The sequence below is a fragment of the Trichogramma pretiosum genome, unplaced genomic scaffold (assembly GCF_000599845.2).
Source record: "Trichogramma pretiosum strain Unisexual culture from Peru unplaced genomic scaffold, Tpre_2.0 scaffold10, whole genome shotgun sequence".
In the NCBI taxonomy this organism is placed as follows: domain Eukaryota; kingdom Metazoa; phylum Arthropoda; class Insecta; order Hymenoptera; family Trichogrammatidae; genus Trichogramma; species Trichogramma pretiosum.
Window position 1 is genome coordinate 1,943,261 of NW_019641652.1, and position 16,505 is coordinate 1,959,765.

Genomic DNA, 16,505 nt, shown 5'->3' on the forward strand with positions numbered 1-16,505 from the left:
TACAAAAATAAAATAGTGATGAAAAGTTTTAATTATATTTTTTCGTTAATCTCAATCCTTTTTTTTCGACAGTGTATAGGTATTATAATAATGAGTTTAGAAGTTGATGCAATAAACGAGGTGGCCCTGACTGCCGGGGATACTTTTCTCATGTTGATGGCAACAGCATTTATGATAGGAACTGCAATTTTCATAATAAGTTACATATTTTCACCTGTTTCTGAAGCTATTATTGGAAAAACTTTCTATGTGAGTTTTACATAAATAATATTATAAATCAAAAATTTTTCGCCTCTTACCAACAATTGAATCAAATTATTTGCAGGAAATTATTTACAATTCATGTGCCTTATTTTTTTTATTAATTGCTTCCATTACTGTGATTGCACAAGAAAGTAATAGAGCCTTCGGAGCAAAATTAGCTTCAGCTGTAAGTTCTGGAATTGTTAATAATTCAAAAAGTCTATATCTGAATATTAGTAATCTTTAATATTGTTTACAGATTTTGGGATTGATTGATGGTATTTTGTATGCTCTAAGCTTGGCGCTAGCAGTGAAATATAAAGTTTAAAACTTCATAACAACTCTACAACAAAAATTTAATGCGAATACTGTAATTTCAAGTTTTGTAAAGACAGTAATCAAAAGTAAATTTAAATATAATGTGTAACCGATTGTTAAAAAAAGTGTATTGTGTAATATTGCGATAACTTCCAACGTTAGCGATTGGCTATTAAATATCTTCGCTAATGTAACCATTTTTTATCTAATAAAATATCAATTATTCTTCTATTAACATACATTTAAAAATTTGATGTATATTGTAGTAATGACATATATTTAATTTACATTACTTGAAAATAACGTTTTATATTATTACCAGGGAGGTTCCGCCCCCCCCTGCTCGCTTCGCTCGCCAACCCCCTCTGTTGAAGAAATTAATCAAAAATACGCAATTGTTCTTATTTGTTATATTTTTTGTTGGGTTTATTAAATATTTAAATATTATATAAAAAGATGAGCAAATTATATACTCCACAACAAAAATTTTGCATCAATAATTTCCACTGAAATTAAGCCAAATATATTTTTAATAGGGGGGAGTAAATTCCGAGTAAGTAGTCGCACTTAAGCCTAACACCATAAATAACAGAAAAAAAAAGATCTTCTAAACGTGTACCTTGACCACAGTAATTTATCTATCCAAATTCAACATACACCATAGCGAAGTCATCTTTACGACCAGTACTTGAAAACGAGTTCTCTTCGATTTTTTTTAGTGACCTGTAAGACGTTGTGAAGATATTGTTGTTGAAGATAGTATTGTTGTTCATAAACTTTTATTAACTTTTATTAGAGTCTCAAATACCAATGTTTATATCAATTAATACAAGTTTACAAAAGTTACTAGAAGTTTATGAAAGTTAATAACGTTTTATAGCATAAGATAATTTCCATTAGGGCAGAGACAAACTTTTGATAAAGTAAGAATTTATTCATTCAAGAATTTATTCAATTATTAAAACATTCCTCGTGATCAATTACGCGTCATTTCAACTTGCGCTAAAAACAAACATTAACTTTTTGTCTAAAACAAGCTAAAATCTGACAATATTGAAAATATTGTTATTTTGATGAGAAAAAAACACTGTCTTTTCACTGTTGGAACCGAAAACAAAATCCGAAAAACAAAAGAATATGAAAACAAAAGAACATCAGTTAAACAAATAAATCTCACAAAAACAAAAGAATACCTTAAAAACAAAGGAACATCAGAGAAACAAAAGAACATCAGAAAAACAATAGAACATCAGAAAAACAAATGAACCCTATAAAAACAAAAGAGTATCAGAAAAACGAAAGAACTGAATTAAATTATACAAAAAAGATATAAATTGAGAAATAAATTGAGATTTAACCCAGCTAGAGTGCATTAAATTTGAAATTATTTAATTTGGAATTCCCTGATCAAAAATTGTGATAATTTTATACCAACAACGTGTAACCGCACAAGATAGTACCAAAGAAGGAAAAACCTACATGTTGTAAGGACAACTTGAAATTTTGATCGTTTCGAAACGGAAATAAGATATGTACAGAGGTTTAACCGTTCCATTTGAGAAAAAATATATTATATCGTCCAAAATTTTGCCGAAGTAACAATTTCTATTGATATAAAAATTCAGGGTCATTTGATGCCAACTATCAAGAAGATATAGAGGTCGCAGATTATGGGAATAAAGGTAAATGTAAATAATTTCTCAAATAAAAGTAAAGAAAATTATAAGATAAATATTAATAAACATGAAACTACTAAAATTTTTAGTACAGGAGAGAAAATAAACACGATGGTATAAATAAAAGAATTTCCGCACAGTTAGCGACAAATTAATTCATTATAGCAAATATTATATTGATGTTAAAACAATTAGTTTTTTATAAAATCAATAGTGCATAAATCAATATAAAAAATGTTCAAATTAAGAAAAAAATTATTAAAACACTGTACGTATCCTAAAGTACAATTAAACTTTAATTATAATATTTTTAATATCTTAAATTATGTACAAGTAAATTTTATAACAATCTAAAGTGTTTAAAAATGATTGTTTATTTACCAAATATGTTATTTTTTTCCAGTATAAAAAAAGTATTTAAATATACATAACTTGAAAAGTTATTATAAAATGTCCATTTTTACATTGATTTTATAAAATTCACATTATTGAGGTAACTTTATCGCAAATTCATTCTTCTTTTCAATTACTGAAATTCAAGTTCAAATTATTTTTATTGATACTTTGATTATCAATTGCCGTTTTATCAAAGTTTCGATTACGTTGTCAAATCGTTTAAAGTGACCGAATAATTCGGAAGCAATTAAAAATTTGCCTTAAGACCACAAAATCAGAGAGATAGCCATAAAAAGTTCATTATCCCCTCATTCAAACGCGATCGTTCACTTTTGAAAATGATGGCAGACAAGCATTATTAAAGTAAATAACTATATATAGCTTGAATTTGTGCAAAAAGTTTCAGTTCTCGTCGGAACATCACCGATGAAGCCCGACCAATGTTAACGTAATACTTGCGGATCGTCAAAATTGGCAAAATGAAGAGTATATCGATTTGTTACGCCTTGGTATTTGTACTGCTTAGTGTATCAGTCGGTGCCAATGCGGGTCCATTGGATTGGATTTATAACTTTTTTAGTTTTGGAAAAACAACTTTTGGGTAAGCATAGACTATTACCACTTCTGAATTTTTACATGCATGCAATTTGTTTTATTAAAACAGCTAATCGATATTTTTTCTTTCTCAGATTTGATGGACGTTGTTACGTAGAAGATGGTATTGTTCACCATACCTTCGATGATGCAAAAATAACTGATACTTGTAAGTAGAAAAAATGTTATCTTTATAAATAGTAATATTTTATTGTAATAATAATTTATTCTTTTAGCTAACGTTGGTTGCGAGTATATCTTCTTTCAATATGAAAATAAAGTAACAGTGACTTTGCAACAAAATTGCGATGTAGAAGATGCTGAAGTAAATGGATGTCCTTACCATGTTCGAATTTACTACGGCAATCAGATTTATAAATTGAAAGCTCAAAATAAAAAAGCTAACAGACTTTTGACTTTAGAATCATCCGGTCGACAATTAGAATTGCCACATAAAGTAGGGTCGAAAGTTCGATTTGAAAAAATTGATACACACTTGGAAGTATTTTTCGAAAACTTTAAAATTTTCTGGAATGGGCATAAACTTGTTCAAATCGATGTGAAGGAAAAATTATTTGGAAAGGTCAGTGGTACTTGTGGTAACTACAACGATAAATCACTCGACGATTATTGGAAAGGTGGAAGTTTGGATGCATATCGCTACAATGAAGATGGTTAGTTGAATTTTACTATTAAGTTACTTCTGAATGCACTTGAAGCACTCAGTTTGTAAATATGTTTGATTTTTATTCTACTGAAATTACTGAATCAATTTTTTCCTCACAGAAAAGTGCGAAGCTGTCCGATTTTCAAAAAATCCAAATTCTGAGCTTTCCAAAATTGTAGAAGTAACGGAAGAAGAGAAATTTTGCAGAGCCCTACTATCAAATCCAAAATATAGCGAGTGTATGAAACCCGACATCAAAGTTTTTGAAAAAGAGTGCGTGGAAATTTATCAGAAATGTGACAAGAAAGACAAAAGAGCTTGTTCCTGCGATGCTTACGGAGCTCTTATTAAAAGCTGCTCTAAAAGAATAGATATTTCGCACATTGGTTGGCGCGATTTCTACCTTTGTCGTGAGTACTATTTTTTGTACATTTTAATTTCAATATCATTCGTTACATTATAATACTTGAAATAATATTTTTTATATCGAAAAGTACAAGAGTTTTGAAGTTACATCGCAATTACCTATAATTTTTCCCTCAGCTATGAGTTGCAGCGGCGGTCAAATCTACTCCGATTGTGCCGTTGCCAATCCAACGTGCTCTCACCCAACAAGAGAATCCCCTCTGTCCACCTGTGACGAAGGCTGCATGTGCCCCGAAAACACCGTACTTCACGAAGGGAAATGTGTTTCTGTCAACGAGTGTCCCTGTCTGCGTCACGGCAAAAAATTCGCCTTGAACGAAGTCATCAAGGACGACTGCAATACTTGCACTTGTCAACCGATTGGCCAGTGGAAGTGTACGAACGAAAAGTGTCCCGCCAAATGCAGCGTCCTGGGCGATCCTCACTACTTCACCTTCGATGGGAAGAAGTACGATTTCCAAGGGAAGTGCTCCTACTATCTGGTCAAAGGAGACGATTTCAATGTAATCGGTGTCAATGGAATTTGCGATTACGGAGCTGTAAGTTTTTGAAATTACATCGATCGTCGACTGAGCAACCTTAATTAACCAGTTTTTTTTATGAATTGTTTCAGGTTTTCGGAGGCAGGGACGTTTTACCGGGAGAGCCCACCTGTACTCGAAGCGTAAAAATTAATTGGGCTTCGACGACAATCGAGCTCATGCGTGACCGTCGAGTGTTCGTCGATGGCTCAGAAGTTACCGGTCAATTACCTGTTACGGTAGCGGGCAAAGCAATCGTTCGACACATCAGTAGTTCTCGCGTCCTAGTAAGGCTACCCGTAGGACTCGAAGTAATTTGGGACGGAGTCTATGATGTTAACATCAATGTCGCCGAAAAACTGCGTGGTAAGTTATTTGAACCGAGATAAATCGAGATGCTCCGGATTTTTTTCAAACGTCATCGATATCTCCGATAGGAAAAGTTGCTGGTATGTGCGGAACGTTCACGTCGACCCAGAAGGATGACTTCTGGACACCCGATGGTTCCACCGAAGTCAGCGTCTTTGCATTCGCCAACAAGTGGAAGGTTGACGAGAATTGCAAGGATGTGAGCGAAGAGCCGAAACACACTTGCGACGCCCACCCCGAAAAGAGAGCAGTCGCTGAAAAGTATTGCTCGGTCATGAAAAACACCACGTTCGAGAGCTGCAAAAATGCCGTGAACCCCGAGCACTTTTATCAGATGTGCTTGTACGACATGTGCGGCTGCGAATCGTCCAAGCTCGACTCGTGCCTGTGCCCGACGATCAGCGCTTACGCTCAGCAGTGCGCCGTGAAAGGCATCGTCATTCCGTGGCGCCAAAAGGTCGAGCAGTGCCGAGTCTCCTGCCCCATGGACCAAGAGTACCAAGTCTGCGGCAGCAGCTGCACGAGATCCTGCGGCGACGTCTCCCTCGACAGCGAGTGCGAGGAGCAGTGCGTCGAGGGCTGCAACTGCCCGCGCGGCCAGAGCCTCGACTCCAAGGGCAACTGCGTGCCCATCGCCCAGTGCCCGTGTCTGCGCGACGGCAAGGAGTTCGCGCCCGGCGTCAGCGAGGTCAGAACCGTCGACGGCGTTCACCAGGTCTGCCAATGCGCCGCCGGCAAATGGGACTGCAAGCCGTTCAAGGACGACGACCCGAGCCAGCTGGACAGCTCTCATTTCCCGAGCTGCGAGGCCGACAAACACCTGGAGATGACGCCGTGCGAGCCGGCCATCCGGCGCACCTGCCGCAACATGCACGAGAACGTGGAGCAGAGCCCTGCTCGCTGCCAGGCAGGCTGCGTCTGCCAGAAGGGCTACGTGCTCGAGTCGCTGTTCGGCTCCGACGAGTATCGCTGCATCCCCGAGAAGGACTGCCCCTGCTACCACGGCGGGCGCAGTTACCGCGACGGCGAGACCTACCGGGAGAGCTGCAACACCTGCCAGTGCAACAAGGGCAAGTGGAGCTGCTCGCAGAACGTCTGCACCGGGGTCTGCTCGGTCTGGGGTGACTCCCACTACACGAGCTTCGACGGCCGAGAGTACGACTTCTCGGGCGCCTGCGAGTACGTCTACGCCAAGGGCCAGCTGTCCAGCTCGATGACGTTCGAGGTGAAGGTGCGCAACGTCGCTTGCGGCACCACCGGCGTCACCTGCTCCAAGACCATCACCCTGAGCATCCGCAACGGCGACGTTCAAGAGAGCGTCGTGCTGGAGCGCGGCAAGGAGCTGACCGAGACCACCCTGAAGAATCTGCGAAAGATCGAGCACAGGCGCTTGGGACTCTTCTGGAGATTGAGCGTCAAGAGTCTCGGCCTCGAGCTCGACTGGGACGAGGGCACTCGCATGCACCTGCGACTGCTGCCCTACTGGAAGAACAAGGTCCAAGGGCTCTGCGGCAACTACGACGACGATCAGACCAACGACTATCAGACGCCCTCGGGCGGTCCGGCCGAAGCCAGGGTCGAGTTCTTCGTCGACTCGTGGCGCGTCGACTCGTACTGCCCGGCCCACTCGATCGACGAGAACGAGATCGACACCTGCTCGAAGCATCCCGAGCGCAAGCCCTGGGCCACCAAGAAGTGCGGCGTCATGCTCGGCGAGACCTTCGAGGCTTGTCACTCGGCCGTGGCGCCCGACGACTACGTGAAGAAGTGCATCAACGACGCCTGCGCTTGCGACGACGGCGGCGATTGCGAGTGTTTGTGCACGGCCATTTCCGCCTACGCCGAGGAGTGCAACGCCCACGGCATTCACATTCAAGTGAGTTTTTCACGATTATTCGATCGATCAAGGAAAATTCTTTTTACCGCAGTTCTATAACGTCATTTATTTTTCTTCAGTGGCGCAAGCAAAAGCTTTGCCCGCTCCAATGTCCCGCCGGACAAACGTACCGTTCGTGCATCTACTCGTGTCCGCTCGAGAGCTGCGAAAACACAAAGATGTTCAAAGATCTGATCGACACCGAGTGCCAGAATCATTGCTTCGAGGGTTGCGAACCGGAGCCCTGCGGCAAGGGATTGGTCTACACGAATTCGTCCTACACCGAGTGTCAACCTCGCGACTCTTGCAAAATTCCTTGCATCGAGTTGAACGGACAAAAGTACTACGAAGGGGAGAGGGTGCCGAGAGGCGACTGCGAGAGCTGCGTTTGCGCTGCTGGCAAGCTTCAATGCATAGAGTTGGACACGCCAACTTGCAACAAGTACGTACTCGAATGCGACGCTGCTGCTAAATAAAATTGAATTTTTCATTATCTCTTATCGTCGTGCCTCGTGATTCTCCAGGGAACCCAAGTGCTCCGACGCGATGGACGCCGACACCATCGAGTCGATTAGATTCTCATCGGCGTTCCCGATCGGTACCACCCCGAGCGTAAACATCTCGACCGAAGGAGCTTGGCGACCCATGAAGGACAACCAAGAGCAGTTCGTCGTCTATACCTTCGCCAACGAGACGGTGGAGCTGACCGGTATCGAAACCAAGGGTATCGACGGCATGTGGACCAGTGCCTACAAGGTCCTCTACAGCCTCGACGGCGAGCAGTGGCTGCCCGTGCGCGACTCGCGCGGCTACGGCAGGATATTCTACGCCAACGACGACGATCTGCACGTCAAGAGAAACATGTTCGGCACCGAGATCGTCGCCAAACACTTGAAGATCATTCCGATTCAATGGCACTTGCACCTCGCCATGAAGATCCAGCTGCTCGGTTGCAACTATCGCAAGTACGAAGTACCGTGCAATCTTTGCTACGGCGTCGCGCCGGAACCCGGTGTCTGCCACTGCGAGGACGATTCCAAATACTGGGACGGCAAGAAGTGCGTCGAAAAAGCTGCGTGCCCTTGCAACATACCCTCTGGCCAGAGCTCGTGCGACTCTTGCACTTGCGAACCGGGCGGTTTTGTCGAATGCAAGCCAAAGGAATGCCCCTACTGCTCTCTGGCTGGTCAACGACCGACGCTCAATCCTGAAACATGCGAATGCGACTGCAACGACTGTCCCAAAGATCACAAGATCTGCCCAACTAATGGCGATTGTATCCGCAATGATCAATGGTGCGATGGTATCCAGGACTGCCCTGATGACGAGGATATAACTTGCCCACCCCCTGATCCTCCTAAAAATATACCACCCCCTGAGTTTAACGGTAAGTATATTGTTTCAAATTTTCGATCGTTTAAATATTTCAACAAATATTTAATTTTTGCTTTATCATGAATTCAGAGTGCCCCAAAAGTTGCCCGCCAGACTTTAGATTAGTTACCGAAGAAGAAAAAAAATCTGGATCGTTAAAATATATAGAACTTTGTAATGGAATGGTATGCGTGCCTGAAAAAATACGCTGCCTGGATAAATGCCCGGAAGGTTTTCAACTACTATATGACCATTCTGCACATAACCAAGATACGAAAATAATTGTTTGCAACAATCATTGCGTACCGACTCCACCCCCGTACAAGACCTGTGAGAACAAAGGTGGCCATATCGTTACTTTCGATAAATTACGGTACTCACAAGAAGTGTGTCACCATGTGCTCGTTAAAAACGCCGATGAGAAAGCCGAAGATTGGTTCATTATCGGTAAGCTTGAACTTTGCAATTTTTTGTATGATACTTTATTGACTGTTGTTTTCTTTTTAGTAAACGAAAAATGCGATGATGAGTACAAGTGTCAAAAATCGTTACTTGTAAGATTCGAAAATCACCAAGCCCAACTGTTCGCCGACCAACACATCATACTCGATGATTTGCCATTGAGCCTTGATCAGATCAAGGTCATCGGAGAAGTGATGCCGAAGGGAAATGACAAAATCAAGATCACATCTGTTGGAGGCACTTTGAGAATCGAGTACCGTACTTTGAAATTGTCGGCGTCCATAGCGACCAACGGTGACATCGTCATCGAGGCTCCAGTAACGCTGCATAACAAAGTCGTCGGCATGTGTGGCAATTTCGATTTCCAAGCCAAAAACGATCTTGACTTTATTCATGTTGAAGGAAGTCTGAATCAGACGTTCGCCGACTTCTGGAAAATATCTAATACCCCAGAATGCACAGTCAAGGCTTGTCCAAGGGAACGAAAGAGAGAGGCGTGGAAATCTTGCGTCGCCGTCAGGGAGGAGCCGTTCTCCAGTGTTTGCCCGAAATCCGTAAACAGAGAGCACTACATTTCCAGCTGCCTCGAGAGCAACTGCGAATGTTTAGGCAAAAAAGAAGGAAATAGAGATGAGTGCCGTTGCGAGGCCCTCTCGTCTTTCGTCGACGAGTGCGTGTCTGCTGACAAAAATATTAACTTGGCTAGCTGGAGAACTACTCATAAATGTCCAGAGCCTTGTAAGCCACCCTTCGTCCACAAACCTTGTTTCAAGTAAATCGTCACAAATCTAACTTCAAAAAACTTTTTTTTCCTAAAAACTTACAAAATACTCTCTCCTTAATATTGCAGAAATAAATGCGAGCAAATCTGTCTCGGGCTTCGTCAAGAAATACCTTGCTCTGTCTTGGACAGCGTTACGTGTCTAAGTGGTTGTTACTGTCCAGACGGTATGGTCCGTGACAAGGACAGCTGCGTCAAAGTCACCGGATGCAGAAATTGCAACTGTCAGGCTATCTCTTCGGGAAAGATGATCACTTTCGATAAAGCCAGCGTACCCTTTGAGGGCAGTTGCAAGACTCATTTGTTTTCCAGGCATAGAGTCGATGAAAACGAACAAAGTTCCTACGAGGTTTGTGGCATTTTTCGTGATTTTAAAGTACTTGTCTCTAAAAACGTTTCAATTAAACGTATGAAATGTGATTTTAAAGGTTTACGTTACAAACGGAGAATGCAAAGAAGATACTTGCATCGAAGCTATAACAGTCAAGTACGATTCTCACCTGATCCATTTGAAATACAATAACTCAACTCAAAAGGTATGAAAAATTTGATATCGGCCAAATGGCGCAAAGACTGTTTTGTCACGACTCGATTAAATTAACATAACTAAACGTTTAGGTGAGCAGTAGCGTCGACTCGACAGAAATCACCAAATTACCTTACACAACGTCGTGGTTGAAGCTCACGGAAATCCCGAGCGGCGGCGTCAACATGCTCATCACTACCATTCAATTGGAGATCGCAATGCCAAACCAGTACTACGGGCACATGTTGAACGTACCATGGGGGACGTTCGGCGGCGCGATGGAGGGTCTGTGCGGCGATTGCGACAATAATCGTGGAAACGACGAGGGCCAAAAGTGGCTGATCGAGTCGCCGCCACCGTTCGTGATGCGCGACACTTGCGTCCCGCCCACCACCGATCGCACGTCAAAGTGCGACAAAGTACCGACCACCGAGCAATTGTTCAATTGCGACGCATTGGTCAACGACAAGGCCTTCCAAGTTTGCCACGCGATTCACTCGTACAAGCCGTATCTCGAGGAGTGTCACAGAGCCCTCATGTGCGGAACGTCCCACTGCAAGTCCATCGCTGCTTACGCCGAGAAGTGTTCCCAGAGTGGTCTCTGCATCGATTGGCGTAGCGAAAATATGTGCCCCTTCAACTGCCAAGATGGTACGCATCTCTCCATCAATTATACTTGAGTCATTCGATCGTATTTTTTTGGCCGTTCTTCACATGGAAACTTTCGTCGTTTTAGGCAAAGAGTACAAGGCCTGTGAATCTAGATGCAGCAAAACCTGCGACGACCCCAACGGATCATCTTGCAAGGGGCCAAAGATCTACAGCGAAGGTTGCTTCTGTCCACAGGGCCAAGTTCTTCACAACGGCAAGTGCGTGAGTAGGACTCAATGCTCCATCTGCGACAACGATGGACACGTCGAAGGCGACGTCTGGACCGTGAACAAGTGCGAGACGTGCTCGTGCCACAACAAGACCGTTAATTGCACGACCAAGACCTGCCCCAAGGCCCTGCCGATTTGCAGAATCAACGAGAAGCTCGTTCTGAGATCGTCCGAGGACGACTGCTGTCCCGTGCACCAATGTTGTGAGTAGCTTTCAACGACTTCTGACAATCAAACAGATTGCCCCCTTTTTTTTTTCTTGCAATCGAATGCCAAATTTCTTCCACAGTACCGGACGAGCCGAAACCCTGCGAGAAAAAGGACCGAGAAGTACCCAATTGCGGTTACGGCCAAGAGTTGAAGGGCATCAAAGATACCGACGGTTGCACGAAATTCATTTGCGGTAAGCCAAATAATTCACAGCTCGCCAATCGCAATTATTTTCTCACTTGATATTTACACGCAATTTTTGTAAACGCTCGATCAGACTGCATGCCGAAGGATAAATGCCCACCGGTGAGCAGACTGGAAAAGACGCCGCTGGAGGAAGGATACGAAGCCATTGTCAATCACAGTGGTTGCTGCCCAAGGATGGAAGCGGTTTGCAAACCAGAAAATTGCAGACCAGCTCCAATTTGCCCCAAGTACTACAAACGTGTGTCCGAGCGAAGAGCCGACAACGAGTGCTGTCCCATCGCGCACTCGTGCGAGCCCCCCAAAGACTTGTGCCTGCTGACGAAGGACGACCAAGTACACAGTGCCAAGAAAATCGGCGAGAGATGGCAAGTGGACTCGTGCGAGTCGTGCGTCTGCGAGCTCGACCACGAGGGCGCGCCTCGTATCGCCTGCTCGAAGCAGTCGTGCCTGACGGAGCTCAGCCATCCGGACGCCGAGGAGTACGCGCTGCGGCCCGTGAGGCTCGATCAGCAGTGCTGCCCGGACTTCGAGCGCGTCGCTTGCAAGCACAACGGCGCGACTTACGCGCCCGGCCAAGTCTGGTATCCCAACGGGGAGGACAAGTGCACGAGCATGGTGTGCGCCGAGGAGCCCGAGCACGGCCTCATCAAGAGCCAGATCGTCGAGCAGTGCCCCGACCAGTCCTCCTGCGAGTTGGGCTACGAGTACCGCCACGACGACGCCAGCCACGAGTGCTGCGGCAAGTGCGTCCAAACGGCCTGCGTGCACGACGGTCAGGTCGCGGTCGTCAACGAGACTTGGTTCTCGCACGACCACTGCATAAAGAGTACTTGCCTGTCCAACGATCATTCGGTATGGAACATTCAAATTCTCGCTTTCTTTCTCTCCTTCCAATGAGAAATTCACGAAAATTCTTTTGTACTTTGCAGATTCAAGTGCAAGTCACCGAGGAGAAGTGTAACGAAATCGACGAGAACGAGAAACGCGATTACGAACTAACAATGACCCACGAAGCAGGAAAATGTTGTCCAGTTTACGAGCGTGTGGCTTGCAAACACAATGGCCATCTTTACAAACCAGGCGATGAATGGATTTCCTCCGATGACAGCTGTGTCTCGTACAGATGTGTCCCTGCCGAAGACGGCAAGCCCCTTTTTATCTATTCTATCACGCAGACGTGTATTAAAACTTGCCCCAAGGTGAGACAGCTGGTTTACTTATCTTGTGCATATTTGATTTTGTTCAATATTTATTCGTACTTTCTTGCAGGGTTCGGCATTATTCGAACCCAAACATGGACAGTGTTGCGGCGAGTGCAAACAAGTCGCATGCGTCCAAGGCGACGAACTTTATGAGCCGGGTCAATCTTGGAAGAGCGATAACTGCACCAGTCATGAATGTGTACAAAAAGATGACCAAGTGAGCGAATTCACCCTTGCACGATTATTTCTAGTGTAGAACAATTATTTAATCAATTCTTTATTCGATTCGCAGTTGATGGTGACTACAACAGTAACGGCGTGTCCCAAGTTGAATTGTAAGCTCGAAGATGCCAAATACGATGATACAGGTTGCTGCAAGGTATGTCCACCGCCTAAACCAGAATCGATCACAAAAGAGTGTGGCGTAGAAAAATTAAACGCCCAATTGACGATGCACATGATCAAAGAAAATGACGAGGTTCATGGGCAGTGTATGAATAAAAAATTCATCGAGGGTCTGACCGAATGCGGGGGTACTTGCTTCTCAAAGACTACTTTTAACCCCTGTAAGTACTGCTAAATTCATTGCTTTTAGAAAAAGTACGAATAATGAAAATAATGACGTGACATTTTGTTTTCTCAGTGACCGGTAATCAAGACGAATATTGTAAATGTTGCAAACCAGCTAAATACATCGATATCGAGGTTGAAATGTCTTGCGAGGATGGACATGATTATAAAAAATCCATCTCAGTTCCATCTTTATGCAGCTGTGAAATATGTCCCCAGCATATTTAAACATATTTATAATCTACAATAAGTCGGTTAAATTTTTAATTCGATTTAAAATGTAAGTCTAAATCCACTTTTGCAAAGACTTCTTAACTATAGTTGTATTAGTGAATTCGGATTGTACTTTTGTCAAGTATTACAGTTTTATCAATGCATTTTGATGAAATAAAAATAGAATTTAAGAAATAAATATTTGCGTTAATATTATTCTAAAATTTCACCCATCACCGTTTCTTAAAAATATTTTTGAGGACAAAACTTTGTTTATAATTTTATTTCGAGAGCATAAACAGATGCAACATATGTTTTGAGAGTAAATAACTGTGACTGATGTAACATGATTCTTTATAAATAATAAGGTACACACTACACATAGTACATAGGCTCAAGTCACAGTCTATGTCAGTGTAAAATGACGGTCATGCACAACATACGGCGTAAAAAGTATAAGGCTGTACTAACCACGGCAGAAGATGGTACTGGAACTCACACCTGCGGAATCAACTCAAGTCGGTTTTCTAAACAGTTTAATAAATAGTATATTACTGCCCTAGGCCGCGAAAAACAGAAAAGTCCCAGAGTACGTGTAATTAGTCGCCGAGACCAATTAACACGTGCTCTAGGGCTTTCGTATTAAAAAATAATTATTGTGTACGAAAATTCAACCCATCAGATGAAAGCAATGATTCTCAGTTTGTTTATATTGGCATTGCCAAACAATTACTCAGAATTTTAACATCCCAGATGGATCAAATATATTGTATAGAATTACAATTTAATATTGATGGTACACCGGCGGCTTACGAGGCGCACATCAAATTAACACGTAAAAACGTGCGCCATAATTGGCCCCGATGATGCGCCTCAATAAGATAATAACAAGGCTCTCTTATATTGCAAATTACTCAATAACCAATTGATGAATCGTCGATATTAAAGCATTATGTTAAAGTAGGGCACAAATACTTCATCTTCATATGTACTATAAATCGCGTTTGAGCTGTGAACACTATATTCTCAAGTTTAAAACTCGTAATTATTAGATGAAAACAGACGAATTTTTTATATTGCTTGTCATTCATTATTGAAAATATAAAGCAATAATTTTTTTTGAAAAAAATTAAATGATTGACATGTATAGAATATACTACATAAATTTTAGTAAGCTGAAATATCTCAAACTATGCTAAATGAACGTGCGCCGCATTAGACGCTGCGCTATAATAGGCGCTTTTCCCCTAATGATAATTTTAGTTACCGGGCTGATTTTCGTATAATTCATTTTTAACTATGATCAATAACCAATATTTGTTAACGATACGAAATAGCATGTGGTTTATTCGATTAGATTGTCATACGTATGAAAATTTTGTTGGCCCTGAGAAGGGCCGATTGTAAGTTGTAGCTGCTTTAGATCAATTTACTTCGAGCTCGTATATTTGGTTACGGCCTTGGTGCCTTCAGAGACGGCGTGCTTGGCGAGCTCACCGGGCAACAGCAGGCGGACAGCAGTTTGGATCTCCCGGGAGGTGATGGTCGATCGCTTGTTGTAGTGAGCCAAGCGGGAAGCTTCGGCGGCGATGCGCTCAAAGATGTCATTGACGAAGCTGTTCATGATGCTCATGGCCTTGGAGGACACACCGGTGTCAGGGTGGACCTGCTTCAAGACCTTGTAGATGTAGATGGCATAGCTCTCCTTCCTCCTTTTCTTCTTGCCTTTCTTGTCGCTTTTGGAGATGTTCTTCTGGGCTTTGCCAGACTTCTTGACAGCTTTGCCGCTAGTTTTAGGTGCCATGGCGAGAATTGGGATCTTGCGAACTCGAGAGAATACGAAAGAATGAGGGGACACGAGTTTGCAGTCTGTATTTATATGAGCGGCTGTGTGGCGCGCGAGAAACTGACTCTACCCCCTCCACCGCTACTCTCACGCGTCGGCACGAATGGCTCGCGTCGGGACGCAGCCAAAGTATAAATATTCTGACATGCCCAGCTAGCAGCACATTTGCTTTTGCAATCGTAACGAGTGTGCAACTCTCTTTCACTTTACATATTCATCATGTCTGGTCGTGGTAAAGGTGGCGCTGGCAAAGCCAAGGGCAAGTCAAAGACCCGTTCAACTCGTGCTGGACTTCAGTTCCCAGTCGGCAGAATCCATCGTCTGCTCCGCAAGGGTAACTACGCCGAACGTGTGGGAGCTGGTGCCCCAGTCTACTTGGCCGCCGTCATGGAGTACTTGGCCGCTGAAGTCCTCGAGTTGGCTGGCAACGCCGCTCGTGACAACAAGAAGACCAGAATTATCCCAAGACATCTCCAGCTGGCCATCCGCAACGACGAAGAGTTGAACAAACTTTTGTCTGGAGTCACTATTGCCCAGGGTGGTGTACTGCCCAACATTCAGGCTGTGCTTTTGCCCAAGAAGACCGAAAAGAAAGCTTAAAGTTACAGGTGTTATGCATATTTGCGACCGAAAAAGGCCCTTTTCAGGGCCACCATATTTGTCAAACGTTGAACAACCGTCGTACACTATCATTTCTTTGAATTAATAATAAATGATCACTACGATAACTTAATAGTTGCTCAAATACCAAAATATTTGAAATTACCGGAATGCCGGTCAATTTAACAAAATTGACGATGATTCAGACTTAAATATTGATGGATTTTTTTATAGTTAAGGAAAAGCTAAATGCCATATTTTTCATGATTTGTACGAATGCACCTACTCGAAAATCGAAATTGAATCTCACGGTCAACAACACTGCTTAAGTTTTGATTCAGAAGTAAGTCCACATTGTGTTAATGGTTCGAGAATCGAATTGGAGATCTTTAAAAATTCTTACGGCTAATTACGAATTTACGATTAATATTGAGTTATAATCGATAAGATGAATGATACGTAATATCAAACATTGAATGTAAAAAATGCCTAGAGTGTAGTAAAAAAAGTTTTTTATTCTTTTAGAATTAAAATTTACAATTTTGTA

The 16,505-nt window shown here is 42.8% G+C and overlaps 4 protein-coding genes across 4 annotated transcripts; 3 read left to right on the forward strand and 1 right to left on the reverse strand.

The window, feature by feature from the left end:
• The first annotated feature begins 39 nt into the window (after positions 1–39).
• On the forward strand, positions 40–798 carry LOC106658876. Its single transcript, XM_014381022.2, has 3 exons — positions 40–249; positions 326–430; positions 503–798. Exons 1-3 carry the CDS (start codon positions 91–93, stop codon positions 569–571), a joined length of 333 nt encoding a protein of 110 aa, XP_014236508.1. The 5' UTR covers positions 40–90; the 3' UTR covers positions 572–798.
• Positions 799–3,112: 2,314 nt separating this feature from the next.
• On the forward strand, positions 3,113–13,527 carry LOC106658495 (hemocytin). The gene is made up of 21 exons (XM_014380495.1): positions 3,113–3,234; positions 3,323–3,396; positions 3,464–3,901; positions 4,014–4,304; positions 4,438–4,859; positions 4,934–5,207; positions 5,279–7,086; positions 7,167–7,528; positions 7,611–8,473; positions 8,551–8,907; positions 8,968–9,694; positions 9,773–10,052; positions 10,132–10,239; positions 10,322–10,880; positions 10,966–11,313; positions 11,400–11,513; positions 11,598–12,379; positions 12,457–12,726; positions 12,797–12,946; positions 13,022–13,295; positions 13,373–13,527. The coding sequence occupies exons 1-21, from the start codon at positions 3,113–3,115 to the stop codon at positions 13,525–13,527; spliced, it is 8,778 nt and encodes a 2,925-aa protein (XP_014235981.1).
• A 1,334-nt stretch (positions 13,528–14,861) lies between these two features.
• Positions 14,862–15,336, reverse strand: LOC106658783 (histone H2B). Its single transcript, XM_014380901.2, has one exon. The coding sequence runs from the start codon at positions 15,314–15,316 to the stop codon at positions 14,942–14,944; it is 375 nt and encodes a 124-aa protein (XP_014236387.1). The 5' UTR covers positions 15,317–15,336; the 3' UTR covers positions 14,862–14,941.
• Positions 15,337–15,547: 211 nt separating this feature from the next.
• LOC106659106 (histone H2A) lies at positions 15,548–16,504 on the forward strand. The gene has a single exon (XM_014381445.2). It carries the CDS (start codon positions 15,578–15,580, stop codon positions 15,956–15,958), a length of 381 nt encoding a protein of 126 aa, XP_014236931.1. The 5' UTR covers positions 15,548–15,577; the 3' UTR covers positions 15,959–16,504.
• Position 16,505: the final 1 nt, after the last annotated feature.

Excerpts from the sequence above, each read along its gene's own strand:
- LOC106658495 (XM_014380495.1), top strand. The coding sequence starts at position 3,113 with ATGAAGAGTATATCGATTTGTTACGCCTTGGTATTTGTACTGCTTAGT. Across the intron at positions 10,881-10,965 it reads CCCCTTCAACTGCCAAGATG|GCAAAGAGTACAAGGCCTGT; the intron begins GTACGCATCTCT and ends TCGTCGTTTTAG. Across the intron at positions 11,514-11,597 it reads TTGCACGAAATTCATTTGCG|ACTGCATGCCGAAGGATAAA; the intron begins GTAAGCCAAATA and ends ACGCTCGATCAG.
- LOC106658876 (XM_014381022.2), top strand. The coding sequence starts at position 91 with ATGAGTTTAGAAGTTGATGCAATAAACGAGGTGGCCCTGACTGCCGGG. Across the intron at positions 250-325 it reads TTATTGGAAAAACTTTCTAT|GAAATTATTTACAATTCATG; the intron begins GTGAGTTTTACA and ends AATTATTTGCAG. Across the intron at positions 431-502 it reads GAGCAAAATTAGCTTCAGCT|ATTTTGGGATTGATTGATGG; the intron begins GTAAGTTCTGGA and ends TATTGTTTACAG.
- LOC106659106 (XM_014381445.2), top strand. The coding sequence starts at position 15,578 with ATGTCTGGTCGTGGTAAAGGTGGCGCTGGCAAAGCCAAGGGCAAGTCA.
- LOC106658783 (XM_014380901.2), bottom strand. The coding sequence starts at position 15,316 with ATGGCACCTAAAACTAGCGGCAAAGCTGTCAAGAAGTCTGGCAAAGCC.